This window comes from Balaenoptera borealis, assembly GCF_965194805.1.
Source record: "Balaenoptera borealis genome assembly, chromosome: 18".
NCBI classification, from domain to species: Eukaryota; Metazoa; Chordata; class Mammalia; order Artiodactyla; family Balaenopteridae; genus Balaenoptera; species Balaenoptera borealis.
The window spans coordinates 16,631,796-16,657,466 of record NC_138877.1 but is presented as its reverse complement, the minus strand read 5'-3'; the positions used below and the strand labels follow the sequence as shown (position 1 = coordinate 16,657,466).

Here is a 25,671-nt window from a genome sequence, read left to right as displayed (position 1 = left end):
TCTCCAAAATATACAAGCGACTCATGAAGCTCAATATCAAAAACAAACAAACAACCCAATCCAAAAATGGGCAGAAGACCTAAACAGACATTTCTCTAAAGAAGACATACAGATGTTTTGTTCATCTCTGTTTGTTTGTTCTTTATTCTTCTAGGTGTTTGTTCTTTAATTCTTCTAGGTCTTTGTTAAACATTCCTTGCATCTTCTCAATCTTTGCCTCCATTCTTTTTCCGAGGTCCTGGATCATCTTCACTATCATTATTCTGAATTCTTTTTCTGGGAGGTTGCCTATCTCCACTTCATTTATTTGTTTTGCTGGGTTTTATCTTGTTCCTTCATCTGGTACACAGTCCTCTGCCTTTTCATTTTGTCTATCTTTCTGTGAACGTGGTTTTCATTCCCCAGGCTGCAGGACTGTAGTTCTTCTTGCTTCTGCTGTCTGCCTTCTAGTGGATGAGGCTATCTAAGAGACTTGTGCAAGCTTCCTAATGGGAGGGACTGGTGGTGGGTAGAGCTGGGTGTTGCTCTGGTGGGTAGAGCTCAGTAAAACTTTACTCTGCTTGTCTGCTGATAGGTGGGGCTGAGTTCCCTCCCTGTTGATTGTTTGCCCTGAGGCGATCCAGCACTGGAGGCTACAGGCTCTTTGGTGGGGCTAATGGTGGGCTCCAGGAGGGCTCATGCTAAGGAGTGCTTCCCAGAACTTCTGCTGCCAGTGTCCTTGTCCCCACCGTGAGCCACAGCCACCCCCTGCCTCTGCAGGAGACCCTCCAACACTAGCAGGTAGGTCTGGTTCAGTCTCTATGGGGTCACTGTTCCTTCCCCTGGGTCCTGACGTGCACACTACTTTGTGTGTGGTTTCCAAGAGTGGAGTCTCTGTTTCCCTCAGTCCTGTCGAAGTCCTGCAGTCAAATCCCACTAGCCTTCAAAGTCTGATTCTCTAGGAATTCCTCTTCCCATTGCCGGACCCCCAGGTTTGGAAGCCTGAGGTGGGGCTCAGAACCTTCACTCCAGTGGGTGGACTTCTGTGGTGTAAGTGTTCTCGAGTTTGTGAGTCACCCACCCAGCAGTTATGGGATTTCATTTTATTGTGATTGCACTCTTCCTCCCATCTCATTGTGGCTTCTCTTTTGTCTTTGGATGTGGGGTATCTTTTTTGGTGAGTTCCAGTGTCTTCCTGTGGATGATTGTTCAGCAGTTAGTTGTGATTCTGGTGTTCTCGCAAGAGGGAGTCATTTTGTTTACTTTTGATTCAGTGATTAGTTAGGAATCGACATTTCTCTAAAGAAGACATAGATGGCCAAGAGGCGCATGAAAAGCTACTCAACATCACTAATTATTAGAGAAATGCAAATCAAAACCACAGTGAGGTATCACACCGGTCAGAATGGCCATCATCAAAAAATCTACAAACAATAAATGCTGGAGAGGGTGTGGAGAAAAGGGAACACTCTTGCACTGTTGGTGGGAATGTAAATTGATACAGCCACTATGGAGAACAGTATGGAGATTCCTTAAAAAACTAAAAATAGAACTACCATATGACCCAGCAATTCCACTACTGGGCATATACCCAGAGAAAACCATAATTCAAAAAGACACATGCACCCCAATGTTCATTGCAGCACTATTTATAATAGCCAGGATATGGAAGCAACCTAAATGTCCATCAGCAGAGGAATGGATAAAGAAGATGTGGAACATATATGCAGTGGAATATTACTCAGCCATGAAAAGGAATGAAATTGGGCCATTTGTAGAGACGTAGATGGACCTAGAAACTGTCATACAGATTGAAGTAAGTCAGAAGGAGAAAAACAAATATTGTATATTAACACATACATGTGAAATCTGAAAAAATTGGTGTAGACAATCTTATTACACAGCAGAAATAGAGACACAGACGTAGAGAAAAATGTATGGATACCAAGGGGGAAAGCGGGGATGGGATGAATTGGGAGATTGGATTGACATATATACACTATTGATACTATGTATAAAGAAGATAACTAACAAGAACCTACTGTATAGCCCTGGGAACTCTACTCAGTGCTCTGTGGTGACCTAAATGAGAAGGAAATCCAAAAAAGTGGGGCTATATGTATACATATAGCTGATTCACTTCGCTGTACAGTAGAAACTAACACAATATTGTAAAGCAACTATACTCCAATAAAAATTTTTTTTTAATTAGAAAAAAAATCTTAGTCATTGTGTTGCAGTGGTTCTGCTTCAGACGGTATATGATGTTCAGTTTGTTGTATTTTTCAGGAGTCGTACTCCTCAGGTATCTATTTTGACTTGTGAGTTCACATTCCTTGTGCCCATTGGCCCCTCTGTCTGGTAACTTGTATTAGGAAAGGGCTGAAGGTTGGGGACCGTCTCAGCATAATTATTAATAGCGCATTCTTGTCACTTTCAAAAGTATCCTGGCTTGGATGACGTATTATAATGTCACTCTTGTTGAAAGCTAAGATCCAGGGTGTGTTTTCCTCAGTAAGTTTAACATGAGTGGAGGTGATGAGCCTGGGCACAGAGAGTCTCAGGAACCATGAAACACTGTGACCAGGCAAATCCTCTGATCAGGGTATGTCACCTTTCAGCTCCTGGGCAAGGCAGCACTGGGGGAGGCAGTCACCCTAGGTTGTCACCTGGGGCTTTGGAGATGGGGCGTGGATGAGTGAAGGCCCAAGGATTGCTCTTCAGCCCTTTCCTGTTTTCATCAGCTAACCTAATCCTACCCTAATTTTATCCTAACTACATCTGGGTAGTTGCTGCTGGGTTCTACTGAGGAGGCACTTATTGTCTCCAAGCAACTCAAGGGAAAGGCAAGAACCGAACTTAAAATTTCCCCTCCCACTGAGTCCCTCCAGGCTGCCCTTGGCAGCCCTTTTCCTCAGTCTGTCCACCAGTTAAGGGTGGACTCTTTAGAGTCTTCCAGTTTTGTGTTATTTCTTGGAATCCATACTTCCATTCGTCTTTTATAGTTTTGGGAGGAAGGCTATTTCTCATCTTGGATAGGAACCCAAGATTTCCCAGGGAATTACTCTGAGAATCTTGAAGTGTTTTTGAAATTTAAAATATGTATCAGTTTATATTGTTTTCCTGTACTGATTTTTTGAGGCATAACATTTGATGAAGAAGGCAGGCTGCCTAAAAACCAATAATATTTGTGAAATGGTGAATATTCAGCATGATCTTATGAAGTTGACAGATGCAAAGTACATTTTTATGTGTCTTATTTTACAGATGAGGAAATTGAGTTGTAGAGAGATCAAATTATCCAAGCCAGTGATTTAGTGATGGGAAGGCTTGGTTTTGGGTAATATAACCAAATATCTTTTTGAAATAAATTCAGAGAAAAATAAAAAGGAATCATTCTAAACATGCTCTACTTCTAGTTCAGAAAAAAAAATTAAAATATTATATAGGCCATCCTTGATCTACCTACCTGTTTCTTCTCTACTGAATGATGACCAGTGACTAGTCCTTGGCATTGGAATATTCATTGTTCTGGCATTTTCTTTTTTTTTTTTTTTCCTGTAACCCTTCATTAGTTATTCCCTGGATCCACCTCCTCGTCCCTATACTCTCTGCTCTTTCATGTTTCCCAAATTGATTCCAGAGTGTGTGCATGGTTGGCAAAATACAGAAGGAGAAAGGAGGTTTAATAATGAATGCTACACCTCCTTTGCTTCTTTCCCTCGCTTTCCAGTGGATTCACAAACACATGCACAGCCCAGAGGCCGTCTCAGAGAGCCCAGTGCTGTACTCTGAAACTGTTTGTTTAGTTTTTTCCATATTCATGATTTTACTTTTTATGTCTTGAAATTCTATCGGGAAAAAGAAACTAATTGCCTTCCAAACTGTCTGACGTATTTTTTGTATGATTTTTACTCTTTGGCAGAGTTATGGATGCCTCTTTAGGCTCCTCTGACAACGTTGACAAGGGGTGAGTTGACTGATGTGGGTGATGAAAGGTATTGGGAGTGCTGACTGCAAAGGGAGGTCTCTTTCCATAAGAGACTGGAAGCTTCTATAGGTAACTTTCTTTTGGGGTCTAGATGGAAAAAAGAAGAGGTCATAAGTGGGAGAATCCTTACTCATAGTCTCTTTGTGACCTTTAGTAACTAGTAGCCAAAACCCTTAGGAAACTCTCAGAATGTCTGTGTGTGTGTCTCTGCTAGCATGGGCCAGGAAAGGAGGAAGGATGGGGCAGAAAAGAGCAGCCCTACTCTATCTCAGCTCTGGCCCTCACCCTCCAGAGCTCTGCTACCATCTAAAGCTGGTGTCCCAACTCTAAACCCACCATCATATTGGAGAGATCCCCTGCCTCAGGCTTGTTGTTCTTTGAACCAAACTGAGGAACGGCAAAGGAGTACATGGTACAAGGAAAGTAGGGCTGCAGGGGAGGGAAGGATAATCAGGAAGTTAGAAGGGGCTGGAAGTTTGTAGATCTACAGGCTGAAGTTGAATTTTGAAGTAAATGCAACCTCAGTGCAGTTACACATGAGAGTTAGGTGTAGAAATCAAGAATTGTACTTTTCTAGATTTGTCAGTCTTCTTGGACAGGCCTAAGGTCTTCATTACAACTAATAAAGCCCTATTTCTTGGGAAAATTGAAATACTGATTGCCAAATAAGTAACTTCCATGTAGATTTTTAGAGTTCAACCAGTTTATAAATTGAAGACTACTTGTAACTAATTAACTCTATGAAGTCATTTGGAGTTTGATCGTGTGTTTTTAATTCCTTAGAAATGACGCGTATGAATTGACATCAGGAATCTATGACGGAGCCACCTATGAAAGGTGAGGTATATATTGAGGGGTGGGGGGCCAGGGGAAGTGAAGTGGAGAAATTTAGTCTCGGGATTATCCATGGCAATGCAGAATTTTCTGGACAATGATCTAAAATTCTTTCTAAAAACATAGTAATTGCAGTGAGTTGTTATGTTTACTATATTTTTTAGATTCAAGGAATCCTTATTGTTCAGATAAATTCATTATATCACTGTTCTATATAGAATATCACTAATGATAAATTTCTGCATACTAGTGAAGTAAAATAGAACAATTCTTGAGGGTCGATGATAGTAATAAAGATGTTAACTTTGGTAATTCATATGAATAAGTCAGTGTGAAGTTTGAAAGGAGGGAACTGTTGGTGGATCTCTTATCATTGGGAAGATAGGGTTTATACTGATGCATGAAGAAAAGGGAAAACTATGGAAAGTAAAGATATAGTGGCACTGAACAGCACCTTCAATCAACTGGACCTAATTGACATTTATAGAAGAGCTCATTTAACAAGAGCGGAATATATATCCTTCTCAAGCTCACGTGAAACATTCACCAATATAGATCACATTCTGGGACATAAAACACACCTTAGCAAATTTAAAAGAATAGGAATCATACAAAATTTGCTGTCAGACCACAATGGAGTTAAACTAGAAGTCAGTAACAGAAAGATAGCTCGGAAGTCCCCAAGTACTTGAAGGTTAAACGGTGTACTTCTCAATAACACGTGGGTCAAAGTAGAAGTCTCAAGAGAAATTTTAAAGTCTTTTGAACTAAATGAAAATGGAAATACAAACTATCAAAATTTGTAGGATGCAGCAAAAGCAGTGCTTAGAGGGGAATTTACAGCCTTGAATGCATATATTAAAGAAAGATCTAAAATCAATAAGCTTCCAGCTTAGGAAACAAAAGGGAAAAAAGACCAATATAAACCTAAAAAAAGCAGAAGAAAAGAGATAATAAAAGAGCAGAAATCAATGAAATTGAAGGCAAGAAAACAATAGAGAAAATCAACAAAGCCAAAAGCTTGTTCTTTGAAAAGATCAATAAAATTGATATCTCTTTGGCCAGGCTAACAGGAACAAGAGACAGAAGACACAAATTGCTAATGTCAGAAATGAAATGGGGGTTATCATGACTGATCATATGGACATTGAAGGGATAATAAAGGAATATTATGAACAACTCCAAGCCCACAAAGTTGATAGCTTACATGAAATGGAGTAATGCTTTAAAAGATACTGCCAAAACTCATACAAGGAGGAATAGATCATCTGAATAGACCTGTATCTGTTAAAGAAATGGAATCAATAATTAAACTTTCCAAAACAGACGCTAGGCCTAGATGGTTTCACTGGTCAATGGTCAACGTTCCGCCAAACATTTAAGGAAGAAATGATGTCAATTTTCTAAACTGTTCCAGAGAATAAAAGCAGAGAGAACACTTCCTAACTCATTCTCTGAAGTCAGCATTACCATAAACCAGACAAAAACGTTACAAAAAATAAATAAATAAAAGCACAGAACATGGAGGCAAACATTCTAAACAAAATATTGGCAAGTTGAATCCTACAATGTATGTAAAAAATTATTTACCCAGACCAAGTGGGATTTATCTCAGATAGGCAAGGCCAGTTCAATATTTGAAAATCGGTCAGTGTAATCCATCACATCAACAGGCTAAAGAAGAAAAATTGATGCAGAAAAAGCATTTGGCAAAATCTAACACTCATTCATGATTAAAAAAAAAAAAAAAACTTGGCAAACTAGGAATAGAGGGCAACGTTCTCAACTTGATGAAGAACAGCCATAAAACCCCTACAGCTAGCATCATACTTGATGGTGAGAAACTTGAAGCTTTTCCGCGAAGACCAGGTACAAGGCAAGGATGTCCCCCCGATATCACTCCTTTTCAACATCATACTGTAAATCCTAAGAAGGATTATAGTAATGAGCAGTGAGAAGGAAATAAAAGTATGCAGATTGGAATGGAAACAATTAAATGTCTTTGTTCATATATGACATGATTGTCTATGAAGAAAATCCAAAAGAATCAATTAAAAAAAAAAACTTCTGGGCCTAATAAGCTTATGTCCTGTAACCTTGTATAACTGCTTAATATACAAAAGCTGATCACTTTCCCATACACCAATAATGAACAGGAGGAATTTGAAATTAGAAGGACAACACCATTTAAATTAGGACCCCCAAAATAGATTTATACCTAAGTATTTATCCAACAAAATGTACAAGATCTATATGAGGAAAACTAAAAAATTCTTATGAATGAAATTAATGAACTAAATAAATGGCAGAGACTTTGTGTTCATGTGTAGGAAACCTCAATATTGTAAAGATGTTGATTCTTTCAAATTGTAGATTCAATGCAATCTGAATCAAAATCCCAGAAAGTTATTTTTGGGATATTGGCAAACTGATTCTAAAGTTTATATGGGAAGGCAAAAGACCCAGAATAGCCAACACACTATTGAGGAAGAGTAAAGTCAGAGGACTGACAATACCCAACTTAAGTCTTAGTGTAAAGCTACAGTAATCAAGACATGTGGTGATGGTTAAAGAATAAACAAATAGATCAAAAGAATAGAATAGAGAGCCCAGAAACTGGCCAACATAAATATAGACAACTGGTCTTTGATGAAGGAGCAAAGGTACAACAGTAGAGAAAGGATAGTTTTTCAACAAATCATGCTGGAACAACTGGACATCCACATGCAAAAAATAAGCTAGACACAGATCTTACATGCTTCACAAAAATTAAATCATATCACAGACCTAAACATAAAATGCAAATCTCTAAAACTCCTAGAAGGTAACACAGGAGAAAAGCTGGATGACCTTTAGTTTAGTAATGACTTTTAGATACAACACCAAAATCAAGATTACGAAAGAAAAAAAGTGATAACTTGAACTTCATCTGAATTAAAAACTTCTGCTTTGTGAAAGATCTTAAGAGAATGAGAAGACAAGTCAGCCACAGACTAGTAGAAATTATTTGCGAAAGACACATCTGATAAAGGAATGCTATCCAAATTAAACACAGAACTCTTAAAACTCATCAGGAAATGAATTATCCAATTTAAAAAAATGGGCAAAAGATTTGAACAGACACCTCACCAAAGAAAATACACAGGTGGCAAATAAGCATATGAGAAGATGCTCAACATCACATGTCACTCAGAAATTGCAAATTAAAACAAATTTTGTTGCATGCCTCTTAAAATGGTCAAAATCTGGGACACTGACCACACCAAATGATGGTCAGGTTGTGGAGCAATAGGAAACTTCATTCATTGCTGGTGGCAATGCAAAATGGTGTAGCCACTTTGGAAGGCGGTTTGGCAATTTCTTACAAAGCAAAATATAGTCTTGCCATATGATTCAGAAATTATGCTCCAAATGCGTTGGAAACTTTTGTCTACACAAAAACCTGCACACAAATATTTTAGCAGCTTTACTGATAATTGCCAAAAACTGGAAGCAACCAAGATGTCATAGATGAATAGAAAAACAAACTGTGGTAGCTATATATAATGGAAAATTATTCCACAATTAAAAGAAATGAGCTATCAAGCCATACAGAGAAACAGAGGAACCTTAAATGCATAAGTGCTAAGTGAAAGAAATCAGTCTGAAAAGGCTACATACTATGTGATTCCAACTATATGACACTGTGGCAAAGGTAAAACTATAGAGACAGTAAAAATATCAGGAGTCGGGATTGGGGGTGCAGAGGGATGAATAGGCAGAGCACAGGAGACGTTTAGGGCAGTGCAACAATTCAGTATGGTGCTGTCATGGTGGATACATGGCATTATGCATTTGGCAAAATCAGTAGACCTGTACAACACAAAGGGTGAACACCAGTTTCAACTATGGACATTAGTTAACAATAACGGATCAATATTGGTTCATCAGTTGTAACAGATGTACCGGACGAATGCAAGATATTAATAATAGGAGAAACTGTTAGGGAGAAGGAGGTATATGGAACTCTCTCTATTTCCTGCTTAATTTTTCTATAAACCTAAACTTGTTCTAAAAAATAAATTATTTAAAAAAAATTTACAACCACAAAGGAATATCACCTCATGCCTGTTAGAATGGCATTGTTGGGCTTCCCTGGTGGCACAGTGGTTAAGAAATCCGCCTGCCAATGCAGGGGACACAGGTTCAAGCCCTGGTCCAGGACGATCCCACATGCTGTGGAGCAACTAAGCCCATGCGCCACAACTACTGAGCCCGTGTGCCACAACTACTGAAGCCCACATGCCTAGAGCCCGTGCTCCTCAACAAGAGAAGCCACTGCAATGAGAAGCCCGTGCACTGTAACAAAGAGTAGCCCCCGCTCGCCGCAACTAGAGAAAAGCCGCGTGCAGCAACAAAGACCTAACACAGCCAAAAAAATAAATATAAATAAAATAAATTAAAAAAATATGTATGTATAGAATGGCATTGTCAGAAAGATAAAAAATAACAAGTGTTGACAAGGATGTGGAGAAAAGGGAACGCTTGTGCACTGTTGGTAGGAATGTAAATTGTTACAGCCACTATGAAAAACACTATGGAAATTTCTCAAAAAATTAAAAATAGAATTGTCATATGATCCAGCAATTCCACTTCTGGGTATTTATCTGAAAAAAATGAAAACACTAACTTGAAAAGACATTTGCACCCTCGTGTTCATTGAATTATTTACAGTAGCCAAGACATGGCAACAACGTGTCCGTTGACCAATGAATGGATAAAGAAGTTGTGCTATATATGTATACAATGGAACATATTCAGCCATAAAAAAAAGAATGAAATCTTGCTATTTGCAACAGCATGGGTGGAACTTGTGGACATTTACGCTGAATGAAATAAGTTAGAGAAAGATAAATATCATATGATCTCACTTGTATGTGGAAACTTAAAAGAAAAAAAAGCTCATAAATAAGAGAAAAGATTGGTGGTTTCCAGAAATGGGGGGTGAGGGCTGCGTAGGGGGTGGGTGAAATGGGTGAGGGAAGTCAAAAGGTACAAACTTCCAGTTATAAAATAAGTCACCCTGGGGATGTAATGTACAGCATGGTGACTATAGTGAATAATACTAATAATACTGTACGAGGGATGGTACCTGCAAACTACAGTTGAATTTGAAATAATTGCAAACACAAAAACCGGTTACACCTTGGGATTAGGTTCAGAAGTAAAGAAATGGTTTTAAATCTTGCTCCATTAAGGATTCTTTTACAGGCCTAGGAATTTCATTGCCACCATGTAAAGCCGCATTTCTAGGGTAAAATGAAATACTTATTTCCAAATAACCAAATTACACATGAATTTGTAATTTTCAATTCATAATTGAAAATTTGTTTATCTCTCTACAACTTAGCTAATTTGAATGAAAAAGTAAGTCTGTGAAATCACATGATGTGTCTGTACATTTTAATCCTTAAGCTATGAGCAGAATGAATTGATATCTGTAACCAATAAGGAAGCCATCACTGAAAGGTGAGATTATATATAGATAGATATGTAAAGATGCACACACAGAGATATGTAATACCAAGTTTCTTGTATGCTTTTTCTAAAATGTTGACATGTTCTGTATGTAACATTCTGTTTCTGATCTAGTTGGATAAAAGAGAAACAGATCAGAAGAGGGAGATTTACTCCCATCTGAGTGACTAGTAGCCAAAACTCTTAGAAACCTGTCACATTGCCTGTGTGAGACTCTGCTAGAATGGGTTGTATTAGTTTGCTAGGGCTGCTGTAACAAAATATCGCAAATCGAGTGGTTTAAACAACAAAAATTTGTCTCAATCCTCAAGGCTAGAAGCTGGTATCAGTATGTTGGCAGGGTTGGTTTCTTCTGAGAGCTGTGAGGAAGAATCTCTTCCATGCCTCTCTCCTAGCTTCTGGCGGCTGCTGTCAATCGCTCCAATCTCTGCCTTCATCTTCACATGGCATTCTTTCCTTTTGTATAAGGACATCAGTCATATTGGATTAGGAACCCCCCCTAACCAGTAGGACCACATCTTGACTAATTACTTCTGCAACAGTGCTACTTTCAATAAGGTCACATTCTGAGTTAAAGGGGATAAGACTTCAACATACGAATTTTGGTGGGACAGTATTCAGCCTACGATGTGGGACAAATGAGGAGAGATTCATATTTGGAAACAAGGGGAAGGCTAGCAGTGGCCTGGGAAGAGGTGAGCCCTCAGCAGAAGGGAATGGGGCTAACAGACCCTAGATCTGTCCCACACCCTCCAGAGCTCTGCCACTACGTAAGGGTCCTCAAACCCAAACCCATGATGGCAGTGGAAGTGGCTGGAGCCGTCACTGCCTCAGGCCTGCAGTTGTTGACCCTGTGTGAGGGGCAGGAAAGATGACCAGGAGGGGTGAAAATAAGGAAGTGATGGAACTTGAGAGTCAGGAATTTAGATGCAGTAAGAGGGATGCGTACCTACAAACTGAAGTTAAATTGAAATAAATGCCATCACAAAAGGCTGTGACCATTTGGATTAAAGGAATAGTAAGGAACTTGAGGCATTACTATTTTCACAGGCCTAAGATATCAATTACTGCCATGTAAAGTCTCATGTTTAATGAAAATGACATACCAGGTTCAATTTAGTGTTATATACGTGAGTTTTTTAAAGATCAACAAGTTCATAAGTATATAGTAATTGTAGCCATTTAAATGACAAAAATCAAGTCAGTCAATTACATGTGATGTCTGACCATGTACCTTTTAAACGCTTTAGCCCATACCTGAATGAACTGATTGATATCAGAAACATGAGGAAGCCACCAGCAAAATATGAGATATAAAGGAATAAAGATATATATATATAATTAATATATTATACATATGCATATACATATTTCTATCAACACAAACACACACATGCTCACACACAGACAACATAAAGAGAGAGAGATTGAAATTTGTGAAATTTACTCTAAGGAGCATTCATGGAAATAAGAGTGTGTTTGACACTGTTTCTAAGTCGAGTCACAGTAGGATCTGTAGGTAACTCTATCTGCTGTGGGTCCAGTTGGAAAAAAGAGGAGCAAGTCATTAAAAGGGATGCTTCTTTCTCTAAGTGTGCTACCTCTACTTACAGGCCCAAGATAATCATTACCACCTTATATAAGGCCTCATTTCTAATAAAAATGACATAGCAGGCTCAGTTTTGTGATATATACATGAATCTTTAAAGATCAACCAGTTCAAAAGTTGTAGAGTAGCTATTTGAATGTAGCTATTGAATGAAAAAAAGTAAGTCTAGAATTACGTGTGGTGTGTGAACCATGTATCTTCTCAATCTTTTAGCACTGCCCTGAATGAATTGACATCAGAAACCTATAAGGATGGCAACAATGAAACGTGAGATATAAATGAATGTTAAAGATAAATATGTTTTATATGTACATGTATGCACATATATTTATATACTCTTATCAATATGAACACACAAACACATATATAAACATAAATACCATGGAAGAAAAAGAGGTGCAATTTTCAAATTCATTCTTAGGAGTATCCATGACAGTACAGTGTCTTTGACATTGTTATTAAATCTTCTCACTGTAACACGTGTTAGTAACTTTCTATCTTTTTTGGATCTTAGTTGGATAAAAGAGGAACAGATCATAAGAGGAATCCTTCCTCCTCCTAATAACTACTAGCCAATTCCTGAGTCATGAACTTTTCTGATAGGTCAAAACATTTATTACAAATGTATATAGAATCATTTCTGAGAAAAATGAGATATCAGATTCCAAATAACTGATTTACATGTGAATTTTCTAAGAGCCAACCAGTTTATAAGTTCAAGGGTAATTATAGCCCACCTGAACTAAAAAAGTAAAAGTCTAGAAGTCTTGTGGTATCTTATTTTGTCTGTTTTTAATCCTTTAGCACTGCCCCGAGTGAATGGACAGCAGCGTCCTCTGAAGGACTGTCCAATGCAAAGTGAGCTATGATGAATAAATATGTATGTAATATGTACACACACACATATGTGCATAATATACATATACAGAGAGAGTGAGATTTGGATGTTCACCTTTAGGAACAGCCATGGGAATACAGAATTCCCTCGATACTGTTTCTAAGGTCCTCTCATGGTAAGGTTCTATATGTAACATTCTTTGCCTTTTGAACTGAGGTAGAAAAAGGATGAACAGGCCGTAAAGGAGGTCTTCTTAATCCTAGTATTTGTCACCTTTGGTTGCTGTGAGTGACACTCTGCTAGGCTGGGTAAGGGAGGAGAGAAACTTTTTTGGAGCAAGGAGGAATTGGCCGTGGGCAGGGAGCAGAGGAGGCTTCAGCCAAAGGATGGAGCTCGTAGAACCCAGATCATCCATGACCCTCCAGAGCTTTTCACCATGTGAAGCTGGTACCACAAACCCTCATCACATGGAGGGGCCCTGACTCAGGCCTGCAGTTACTCTGCAGTGTCTGAGGGCCAGGAAAGACAACCATGATGGGGTGGGAGTCCGAGCATGATGAAGGGACTTGAGAAACAGGAAATTATGTGGAGGAAGAGGGATGTGTACTTGCAAATTGAAGTTGAACTTGAAATGAATGCCACGCCAGAAGGCTGCTGTACATTGGGTCAGATTCAGTAGTAAAGAACTGTACTTAACGCTTGAGTCATTAACTTTTTTTTCTTTTTTTTTTAAATTTAATTTTATTTATCTTTTTACACAACAGGTTCTTATTAGTCATCCAGTTTATACACATCTGTGTATACATGTCAATCCCAATCTCCCAATTCATCCCACCATCAACCCCCACCCCCTGGCCACCTTCCCCCCTTGGTGTCCATACGTTTGTTCTCTACATACATCTGTGTCTCTATTTCTGCCCTGCAAACCGGTTCATCTGTACCATTTTTCTAGGTTCCACATATATGCATTAATATATGGTGTTCGTTTTTCTCTTTCTGACTTACTTCACTCTGTATGACAGTCTCTAGATTCATCCACGTCTCTACAAATGACCCAATTTCGTTCCTTTTTATGGCTGAGTAATATTCCATTGTATATATGTACCACCACTTCTCTATCCATTCATCTGTCGATGGGCATTTAGGTTGCTTCCATGACCTGGCTATTGTAAATAACGCAGCAATGAACATTGGAGTGCACATGTCTTTTTGAATTATGGTTTTCTCTGGGTATATGCCCAGTAGTGGGATTGCTGGGTCATATGGTAATTCTATTTTTAGTTTTTTAAGGAACCTCCATACTGTTCTCCATAAGGGCTGTATCAATTTACATTCCCACCAACAGTGCAAGAGGGTTCCCTTTTCTCCACACCCTCTCCAGCATTTGTTGTTTGTAGATTTTCTGATGATGCCCATTCTAACTGGTGTGAGGTGATACCTCATTGTAGTTTTGATTTGCATTTCTCTAGTAATTAGTGATGTTGAGCAGCTTTTCATGTGCTTTTTGCCCATGTGAATGTCCTCTTTGGAGAAATGTCTATTTAGGTCTTCTGCCCATTTTTGGATTGGGTTGTTTGTTTTTTTAGTATTGAGCTGCATGAGCTGTTTATATATTTTGGAGATTAATCCTTTGTCCACTGATCATTTGCACATATTTTTTTCCCATTCTGGGGGTTGTCTTTTCGTCTTGTTTGTAGTTTCCTTTGCTTTGCAAAAGATTTTAAGTTTCATTAGGTCCCATTTGTTTATTTTTGTTTTTATTTCCATTACTCAAGGAGGTGGATCAAAAAAGATCTTGCTGTGATTTATGTCTAAGAGTGTTCTTACTATGTTTTCCTCTAAGAGTTTTATAGTGTCTGGTCTTACATTTAGGTCTCTAATCCATTTTGAGTTTATTTTTGTGTATGGTGTTAGGGAATGTTCTAATTTCATTCTTTTACATGTAGCTGTCCAGTTCTCCTAGCACCACTTATTGAAGAGACTGTCTTTTCTCCATTGTATATCCTTGCCTCCTTTGTCATAGATTAGTTGACCATAGGTGCATGGGTTTATCTCTGGGCTTTCTATCCTGTTCCATTGATCTACATTTCTGTTTTTGTGCCAGTACCATATTGTCTTGATTACTGTAGCTTTGTAGTATAGTCTGAAGTCAGGGAATCTGATTCCTCCAGCTCCATTTATTTCCCTCAAGACTGCTTTGGCTATTCGGGGTCTTTTGTGTCTCCATACAAATTTTAAGATTTTTTTTGTTCTAGTTCTGTAAAAAAATGCCATTGGTAATTTGATAGGGATTGCATTGAATCTGTAGATTGCTTTGGGTATTATAGTCATTTTCACAATATTCATTCTTCCAATCCAAGAACATGGTATATCTCTCCACCTGTTGGTATCATCTTTAATTTCTTTCATCAGTGTCTTATAGTTTTCTGCATACAGGTCTTTTGTCTCCCTAAGTAGGTTTATTCCTAGGTATTTTATTCTTTTTGTTGCAGTGGTAAATGGGAGTGTTTCCTTAATTTCTCTTTCAGATTTTTCATCATTAGTGTATAGGAATGCAAGAGATTTCTGTGCGTTAATTTTTTATCCTGCAACTTTGCCAAATTCATTGTTTAGCTCTAGTAGTTTTCTGGTGGCATCTTTAGGATTCTCTATGTATAGTATCATGTCATCTGCAAACAGTGACAGTTTTACTTCTTCTTTTCCAATTTGGATTCCTTTTATTTCTTTTTCTTCTCTGATGGCTGTGGCTAGGACTTCCAACACTATGTTGAATTATAGTGGCGAGAGTGGACATCCTTGTCTTATTCCTGATCTTAGAGGAAATGCTTTCAGTTTTTCACCATTGAGCATGATGTTTGCTGTGGGTTTGTCATATATGGTCCTTATTATGTTGAGGTAGGTTCCCTCTATGCCCACTCTCTGGAGAATTTTTATCATAAATGGGTGTTGAATTTTGTCAAAAGCTTTTTCTGCATCTATTCAGATGATCATATGGTTTTTATCCTTCAGTTTGTTAATATGGTGTATCACATTGATTGATTTGCGTATGTTGAAGAATCCTTGCATCCCTGGGATAAATCCCACTTGATCATGGTGTATGATCCTTTTAATGTGTTGTTGGATTCTGTTTGCTAGTATTTTGTTGAGGATTTTTGCATCCATACTCATCAGTGATATTGGTCTGTAATTTTCTTTTTTTGTAGTATCTTTGTCTGGTTTTGGTATCAGGGTGATGGTGGCCTCATAGAATGAGTTTGGGAGTGTTCCTTCCTCTGCAATTTTTTGGAAGAGTTTGAGAAGGATGGGTGTTAGCTCTTCTCTAAATGTTTGATAGAATTCACCTGTGAAGCCATCTAGTCATGGACTTTTATTTGTTGGAAGATTTTTAATCACAGTTTCAATTTCATTATTTGTGATTGGTCTGTTCATATTTTCTGTTTCTTCCTGGTTCAGCCTTGGAAGGTTATACCTTTCTAAGAATTTGTCCATTTCTTCCAGGTTGTCCATTTTATTGGCATAGAGTTGCTTGTAGTAGTCTCTTAGGATGCTTTGTATTTCTGTGGTGTCTGTTGTAAGTTCTCCTTTTTCATTTCTAATTTTATTGATTTGAGTCCTCTCCCTCTTTTTCTTGATGAGTCTGGCTAATGGTTTCTCAATTTTGTTTATCTTCTCAAAGAACCATCTTTTAGTTTTATTGATCTTTGCTATTGTTTGTTTCTATTTCTGCTCTGATCTTTATGATTTCTTTCCTTCTGCTAACTTTGGGTTTTGTTTGTTCTTCTTTCTCTAGTTTCTTTAGGTGTAAGGTTAGATTGTTTATTTGAGATTTTTCTTGTTTCTTGAGGTAGGCTTGTATAGCTATAAACTTCCCTCTTAGAACTGCTTTTGCTGCATCCCATAGGTTTTGGATCGTCGTGTTTTCATTGTCATTTGTCTCTAGGTATTTTTTGATTTCCTCTTTGATTTCTTCAGTGATCTCTTGGTTATTTAGTAACGTATTGTTTAGCCTCCATGTGTTTGTGCTTTTTACGTTTTTTTCCCCGTGATTAATTTCTAATCTCCTAGCGTTATGGTCAGAAAAGATGCTTGATATGATTTCAGTTTTCTTAAATTTACTGAGGCTTGATTTGTGACCCAAGATGTGATCTATCCTGGAGAATGTTCTGTGTGCACTTGAGAAGAAAGTGTAATTTGCTGTGTTTGGAAGGAATGTCCTATAAATATCAATTAAATCTGTCTGGTCTGTTGTGTCATTTAAAGCTTGTGTTTCTTTGCTAATTTTCTGTTTGGATGATCTGTCCATTGGTGTAAGTGAGGTGTTAAACTCCCCCACTATTACTGTGTTCCTGTCAATTTCCTCTTTTATAGCTGTTAGCAGTTGCCTTATGTATTGAGGTGCTCCTATGTTGGGTGCATATATATTTATAATTGTTATATCTTACTCTTGGATTGATCCCTTGATCATTATGTAGTGTCCTTCCTTGTCTCTTGTAACATTCTTTATTTTAAAGTCTGTTTTATCTAATATGAGTATTGCTACTCCAGCTTTCTTTTGATTCCCATTTGCATGGAATATCTTTTTCCATCCCCTCACTTTCGGTCTGAATGTGTCCCTAGGTCTGAAGTGGATCTCTTGTAGACAGCATATATATGGATCTTGTTTTTGTATCCATTCAGCAAGACTGTGTCTTTTGGTTGGAGCATTTAATCCATTCACATTTAAGGTAATTATTGATATGTATGGTCCTATGACCATTTTCTTAATTGTTTTGGGTTTGTTTTTGTAGATCCTTTTCTTCTCTTGTGTTTCCCACTTAGAGAAGTTCCTTTAGCATTTGTTGTAGAGCTGGTTTGCTGGTGCTGAATTCTCTTAGCTTTTGCTTGTCTGTAAAGCTTTGGATTTCTCCATCGAATCTGAATGAGATCCTTGCTGGGTAGAGTAATCTTGGTTGTAGGTTCTTCCCTTTCATCACTTTAAGTATATCATGCCACTCCCTTCTGGCTTGTAGAGTTTCTGCTGAGAAATCAGCTCTTAACCTTATGGAAGTTCCCTTGTATGTTATTTGTCGTTTTTCCCTTGCTGCTTTAAATAAATTTTCTTTGTCTTTAATTTTTGTCAATTTGATTACTACATATCTCAGCGTGTTTCTCCTTGGGTTTATCCTGTATGGGACTCTCTGCGCTTCCTGGACTTGGGTGGCTATTTCCTTTCCCATGTTAGGGAAGTTTTCAACTATAATCTCTTCAAATATTTTCTCGGGTCCTTTCTCTCTCTCTTCTCCTTTTGGGACCCCTATAATGCTAATGTTGTTGTGTTTAATGTTGTCCCAGAGGTCTCTTAGGCTGTCTTCATTTTTTTTCATTCTTTTTTCTTTATTCTGTTCCGCAGCAGTGAATTCCACCATTCTGTCTTCCAGGTCACTTATCCGTTCTTCTGCCTCAGTTATTCTGCTATTGATTCCTTCTAGTGTATTTTTCATTTCAGTTATTGTGTTGTTCATCTCTGTTTGTTTGTTCTTTAATTCTTCTAGATCTTTGTTAAACATATCTTGCATCTTCTCAATCTTTGCCTACATTCTTTTTCCAAGGTCCTGGATCATCTTCACTATCATTATTCTGAATTCTTTTCCTGGAAGGTTGCCTATCTCCACTTCATTTAGTTGTTTTTCTGGGGTTTTATCTTGTTCCTTCATCTGGTACATAGCCCTCTGCCTTTTCATCTTGTCTATCTTTCTGTGAATGTGGTTTCTGTCCACAGGCTGCAGGATTGTCGTTCTTCTTACTTCTGCTGTCTGCTCTCTGGTGGATGAGGGTATCTAAGAGGCTTGTGCAAGTTTCCTGATGGGAGGGACTGATGGTGGGTAGAGCTGGCTTTTGCTTTGGTGGGCAGAGCTCAGTAAAACTTAAATCCACTTGTCTGCTGATAGGTGGGGCTTGGTTCCCTACCCGTTGGTTGTTTGGCCTCAGGCGACCCAACACTGGAGCCTACCCGGCCTCTTTGATGGGGCTAATGGCAGACTCTGGGAGGGCTCACACCAAGGAGTGCTTCCCAGAACTTCTGCTGCCAGTGTCCTTGTCCCCTCGGTGAGCCACAGCCACCCCCCGCCTCTGCAGGAGACCCTCCAACACTAGCAGGTAGGTCTGGTTCAGTCTCCTATGGGGTCACTGCTCCTTCTCCTGAGTCCCATTGAGCACACTACTTTGTGTGTGCCCTCCAAGAGTGGAGTTTCTGTCTCCCCCAGGCCTGTCGACGTCCTGCAATCAAATCCCGCTAGCCTTCAAAGTCTGATTCTCTAGGAATTCCTCCTCCCGTTGCCGGACCCCCAGATTGGGAAGCCTGACGTGGGGCTCAGAACCTTCAGTCCAGTGGGTGGACTTCTGCGGTATACGTGTTCTCCAGTTTGTGAGTCACCCACCCAGCAGTTATGGGATTTGATTTTATTGTGATTGCACCTCTCCTACCGTCTCATTGTGGCTTCTCCTTTGTCTTTGGATGTGGGGTATCTTTTTTGGTGAGTTCCAGTGTCTTCCTGTGGATGATTGTTCAGCAGTTAGTTGTGATTCTGGTGTTCTTGCAAGAGGGAGTGAGAGCACGTCCTTCTACTCCGCCATCTTGAACCAATCTTGAGTCATTAACTTTTTTGGTGGGTCAAAAATATTCATTACAATATATGTAGAATCATTTCTAGGAAAAATGAGATATCAGGTTCCAGATAACTGATTTACATGTGAATTTCCTAAGAGCCAACCAGTTTATAAGCTTAAGCGTAATTGTAGCAGGGAATTCTCTGGCGGTCCAGTGGTTAGGACAGCATGCTCTCACTGCTGAGGGCCCGGGTTCAATCCCTGTTTGGGGAACTAAGATCCCACAGGATGTGCAGTGCAGCCAAAAAAAAAAAAAAGAGTAATTATAGCTAATTTGAACTAAAAATGTAAAAGTCTAGAAGTCATGTGGTATCTTACTATGTCTATCTTTAATACCATAGCACTGCCCTGAGTGAATTGGCAGGAGGATTCTTCATGGCAAAGTAAGATATGATAAATAAATACATGTATAATATGTACACACGTACAAACATACATACATAACATACATAGAGAAATTAAGATTTGGGATGTTCACCCTTAGGGGCACCCATGGGAATATAGAGTTCCCTTGATACTGTTTCTAACGTCCTCTCGTGGTAAGATTCTATGTGGAATAGTCTTTGTCTCTTGAATTGAGGTAGAAAAAGAGGCACAAGACATAGAGGGAGTCTTCTTACTCCCAGTCTTGACTCTCAGTTACTAGCAGCCAAACTCTCGGGAAACTGTCAGATTGCCTGTGTATGAGACTCTCCTGGAGTGGGTGTGGGGAAGATGAAAGCCGTCTGGAGCAAGGAGAATAATAATAAATTGTATCAGCTACCATGTGAGGCCGATAACCCAAATCCAGACCCATGTTCACATCAGATGGAGCCCCTGACTCAGGACTGTAGTTACGTGACCCTATGTCAGGGGCAGGAAAGACGAGCATGCTTCCTATGGAGCACAGACCTGGTGAGGAGGTTAGATTGGTCAAGAAAGTTGGGTACCTACAACCTGAAGTTGAATTTGAAATAAATTCCACCCCAAAAGGTTGTTACACATTGGATCAGATTCAGTAGTAAAGAACTGTACTTCAGTCTTGAGTCATTACCTTTTTGACAAGTGTAAGATATTCATTACAAATACATAAAGCCTCATTTCTGGGGAAAGTGACCTACCAGGTTTCAAGCAATCGATTTACATGTCAGTTTTTAAAGGGTCATCTAGTTTATAAGTGAAAGCATTAATTTAAACTAATTTGAACCAGAAAGTTTAACTGAGAAAATTATAGGGTGTCTGACTGTGCCTTTTTAATCCTTTAGCACTGCTTTGAGTGAATTGACAACAGGAAGACCTGATGGACCCACCACTAATACGTGAGATAGAAATAAAGATAGAGAGATGTCAACAACAACAAGAAATATGTATATAAATGCAGAGAGAGAGAGCATGTGAGAGTGAGAGAAACAGAGAGAGGAAAGGGGAGAGAGGTTGATTATATTTGGGAGGTTCATTTTTAGGAGTATTCATGACATAACAGAGTGTCTTTGACATTGTTTCTAAATCTTTTTACTGTAGCCTATGTAAGTATGTTTCTTTCTTTCTTTCTTTTTGTATCTAGTTGGATAAAACAGAAACAGGTCATAAGAGGGATGCTTCTTACTCATCTGTTTATCACTCTTAGATGCAGCCGAAACCCCTAGGGAAACTATCCAAATGGTTGTGTTTGAGGCTCTACTAAAATGGGCCAAGAAAGGAGAGAAACTTATTTTGCAAGGAGAAAGTTGTACTCCTGAAGGGGTTCAGGAGTCAAGAAATGTCTATAAACTTGATTCATGACATATTTTCCCCCCCAGGACTAAGATTTTCATTACAAATGTATAAAGCCTCACTTACAGGGGAAAATGAAATACCAGGTTTTAAATAACTGATTAGAATGTTATTTTTAGGACAACTAGGTTATAAATTGTAGAGCAATTGTAGCTAATGTGCATTTAAAAATAAGTCTAGGGAGACCTGACGTCTTACCATGTGCATTTATAATCCTTTAGCTATGACCAGAGCCAGGTGGAAAAAGTAACTTGTGTTGAACCCTTCGATGAAAGGTGAGATATAAATATATATAGATAGTGTAAGGGGGGATGTTGAGATTTGTGAAATTTATTCTGGGGAGCATCTACGGCAATACAGAGTTTCTTCCATGCTTTATCTAAGGGTTTTGTTTGTTTGTTTGTTTTGCCAGCCTCAGTATGTTACTTTCTTTCTTTTTTGGATCTATTTGGGGGAAAAAAAAGAACAGGTCATAAAAGGGAGTGTTCTTACCCCTAGTCTGTTTGTTACCCTTAGGAGCAGCCACTATCTGATACTTTCCCTTAGGAAGGTATCAGATTGCCCATGCATGGGCCAAGAGAGGACAGAATCATATTAGGAGTTAGGAGAAGGTCTCAGTGGATAGAGAGCAGAGGGGAACCCTCAACAGAAAAAAATGGATCTGATAGACCCTGGATGTGTCCCTCACTTTCCAGAGCTCTGCCACCATGTGAGGCTGGTGCCCCAAACCCAAACCCACCATCACGTTGGAGGGAGACCCTGCCTTGTCTTGACCCTGTCTGAAGGGCAGGAAAGACATCTATGATTCGTGAAGGGTTACTAGGTGGTGTAGGGACTTGAGAAGGCAGAAAATTATAGGGCAAGTGAGATTAGTACATACAAACTCAAGCTGAATTTGAAGTAAATTTAATCACAAAATGGTGTTACACTTGGGGATTAGGTTCAGGAGTAAAGAAATGTACCTAAATTTGATTACGTTTTCCCACAGGACTAAGATTTTTATTACCAATATATAAAGTTCATTTCTACAGAAAAATTAAATACCAGGTTTTAAATAACTGATTAGAATGTTATTTTTAGGGCAACTAAATTATAAATTGCAGAGTAATTATAGCTAAATTGCATTTAAAAATAAATCTTTAAGACACATGGAGTCTTACTATGTACATTTTAATCCTTTAGCCCTGACTCATGTGAATCGAGAGGCAGAGATGAAAGGTGAGATATAAATATAGAAAGAGGGGAAAAGGGAGGCTATTAAGATTTGTGAAATCCAATTAGTTATGGAGTCCTTGTCTCAGGCAGTTATTTGAAACCTACTCAAGGAGAAAACAAGATATCCATAATATGTGAAAAGTAGGTGGTGCAGGGACCCAGGTTCCAAATAACTAACTGACGTATAATTTTTTTAGAGTTCAACCAGTTTATAAGTTCTAGAGCACGTGTATCCAATTTCAGCCAAAAAAAGTGAAGTCATTTCGTGCTATGTACATTTTAAATCCTTCACAATGACCCAAATAAATTGGCATCAAAGGTCTTTGACTACTTTGATATATCTTGCCTTTTAATTATGGTGCCTTCCAAGGCTGCTGATATAATTTACTTGCATCAGTGCTATCTATATATTATTAATCTCTATCATTATAGAAAGAGTGAGACAGAGAGAGAGAAGCAGACACAGAGACAGAGACATAGGGAGAAACACAGAGAGAGAAAGATTTGCAAAATTCAGTCTTGGAAGTATCCATAGGAATGCAGAGTTTTCTAGACAATGATTCCAAATTTCTTTCTGTAAGATTGGGTCATCCAGTGAGCTAAGTCGTGGTTCCTTTAGATTTAAGGAATTCTTTTTCTTCAAATAAGTTTTTCACATCACTGTTCCATGTAGCAAATCTCTAATGATATGTTTTTGCATTTGTTGGCGGTTAAAGTATGATGGAACAGCTGTCCAAGATCGATGATGGTGATGAAGACGTTGACTCTCTCAATTCACATTAGTAAGTCAGTTTGAAGTTCGGAGGGAGGGAGCTGTTGATGGATTTCTTATCTTTTAGAAGATGGGGCTCATGCTGAGGTGAAAAAAAAGAGCTATGGAAAGATAGCAAAATGTTTGGGAGGGAGGGTATACAATGAGTCTATTTGAATTTGCATATAAGTACCATACTTGAAAAAATATTTCCACGTATTCACAAGTAAATGTTCTTCTAGTTTGAAAATGTGAAAATATCCTTAGTAGAGACTAATTTTATTACAAAGTTTCTTTCTAAACAGAGGATTGCAGAATGCTGCTTGCTCTTCTCTTGTGTTCCTTTCTCATTTTTCTTGCATATGTTCCGATTCCTAGTTTTGTTGATTTTATCTATGAGCAAATGGGACTGAGAGCAAAAGCAAACATGTTTTGCTGATTAAAGACCTCTTCATGTCCGTTGGGATTTTATTAATTTTGACTTGTTTCTGAGTAATCTCACGAGAGTACTTCCTATTGCACTGATCTGAAGGCATTTTTACCTGTACTCAATGACAAGGACACGATACATTCTTAAAATCACACACGTCTGACTCTCCCTCCCCCAAACTACTATGTATAAAATAAGCATCAAGGATATATTGTACAGCACAGGGAAATATAGCCATTATTTTGTAATAACTTTAAATAGAATATAATCTATAAAATTATTGAATCGCTATGTTGTACACCCGAAACTAATATAATATTGTAAATCAGTTGTACTTCCAAAAAAATCCCATGTGTCTGGACTGCAGAATTATTCATGCAGTTTTTCTTCTGCTACTCTCTTGGCCAGTTACTTAACCATTCACCAACTTGAATTAACGTTGGGGAGTGGGTATTGCTAAAGAGGCAATGAATTGGTTACTGTTGTAATCTGTTGGTGTCTAGACAAAAACAACATGAAAAATAAAGGGGCGACTAATGAATACAAATAGCTCTTCAAATTACCCATGAATTTCCATTTTCTGTTTTTTCATCATGGGCCATCAATGAAGAGTTCACTCTTGCTACTTAATTAAATGATATGTCTGCATATTAACTATATATTTTCTGCAATGAGGCTGCGCAGGGCAGGGGCAAAATTTGAATAGACTGAGCAAGGCAAGCATTTCCTTCTTACAAAGAAGAAGTGTTAGTTTAGTTTTGTTTTTTAAATTACAAATGCTTATGGTATAGATTTGGGTGGCATTTCAGTAGTCCCTGTGTGAGAGACACTGGTGTTTCGGACCAGGGGATGGTATTAGATTTGGAGTAAGACCTGGAATCAGTGCTTGGCTTTGGCATCTAATATGCACTAGACACTTGGCAAAATACTAAACTACTTTAAATTTTAGGTCTTTTATCTGTAAACTGGTAATAATGCTATCTACAATATCTATCTACTGGGTGCTGGGTGTAGTATAATAAAAAACTAAAAATAAATGTGGAGTAATATGTACACACATATTAGTGTGATTTTAAAACTCTAAAGCACCATAAATAAAATTTATACTTAAAACCAAAAATAAAGCAACAAAATTTCACTATTAGGAAAATCAGAAAATACAAACAAGCAATAAATCCTCCCATTAACAGGCATTCCTAATGTTTAATAGATGCCCTTCAAGGTTCTTTAGGCTTATACATTTTTTGTTTATGGATATGGTATCATACATTGTTTTAAAAATAACCTTATTACTTAGTGACATATCATGACTATATTTCCATGCATTTACATTTGCATTTACAACATTATATATTTTTTAATTTCAGATTTTTTATTGTTGCCTGAAGTTCTGCCTATATTTGACTTTATTGATTTTTAAATTTGCAACATTCCTTTTGACAGGTGTATAATATTTCATGGTATAGATGTTTAAATTGTCATTCATTTAAATTGTCAGATATTTCTGGACATTTAAGCTGTGACTTATTACAAAAAATGATGAATAACTTTGAGACCAAACCTCTGTATATTTTATTTCTTTATAATAAAAATTCTCAGAGGTGTAAATTCTGTGTCAAAAGGAACGTTTGTGAGGCTATTGATTTTGATACTTTCCACACCAAGATGCAGTGTACATTTCTTCCCCTTTCACTCTAGCCATTGCTCATCTTTTCAATGTTAGTAAATGTTTGTTCTAATGCACATTTGACATTGTTTTTGTTTATACTTTTTTCCATAGAACTTGTATTTCATTGTTTGCAAACTACCTTTGCCCGTTTAAAATTGGGGTGTTTATCACTGCCACTGGATAGAAAAGTTAAATATATCCTTTTTATATCATAGATAGGGCAAGTATTTTTTCCCAGGTTGCCTAGCTTTTCACTATATAGAAGTTTATAATCCTCATACAGTTGAGTACATCTGTCCTTTTCTTTATGATTTATGCCTTTAGTGTCAGAAAGTCTTTCTCTACCTAAGATTTTAATATATTCACCAAAATTCATCTATGTTTTGAATATATTTTCTACATTTAAATAAAACATCAGGATTTATTTTGTATTAAGATATA

At 38.0% G+C, this 25,671-nt stretch overlaps 1 protein-coding gene across 1 annotated transcript in view; it reads left to right on the top strand.

Moving 5' to 3' along the window:
• Positions 1–25,671, top strand: part of TPTE2 (transmembrane phosphoinositide 3-phosphatase and tensin homolog 2) — a 91,736-nt gene that overhangs the window by 7,883 nt on the left and 58,182 nt on the right. Inside the window, exons 3-11 of the mRNA XM_082365456.1 lie at positions 3,905–3,949; positions 4,754–4,807; positions 12,144–12,197; positions 12,735–12,788; positions 19,755–19,796; positions 20,658–20,711; positions 21,387–21,440; positions 22,348–22,383; positions 23,097–23,162. Coding sequence (XP_082221582.1) covers positions 3,905–3,949; positions 4,754–4,807; positions 12,144–12,197; positions 12,735–12,788; positions 19,755–19,796; positions 20,658–20,711; positions 21,387–21,440; positions 22,348–22,383; positions 23,097–23,162 — 459 coding nt within the window. The remainder of the gene's footprint in view (positions 1–3,904; positions 3,950–4,753; positions 4,808–12,143; positions 12,198–12,734; positions 12,789–19,754; positions 19,797–20,657; positions 20,712–21,386; positions 21,441–22,347; positions 22,384–23,096; positions 23,163–25,671) is intronic.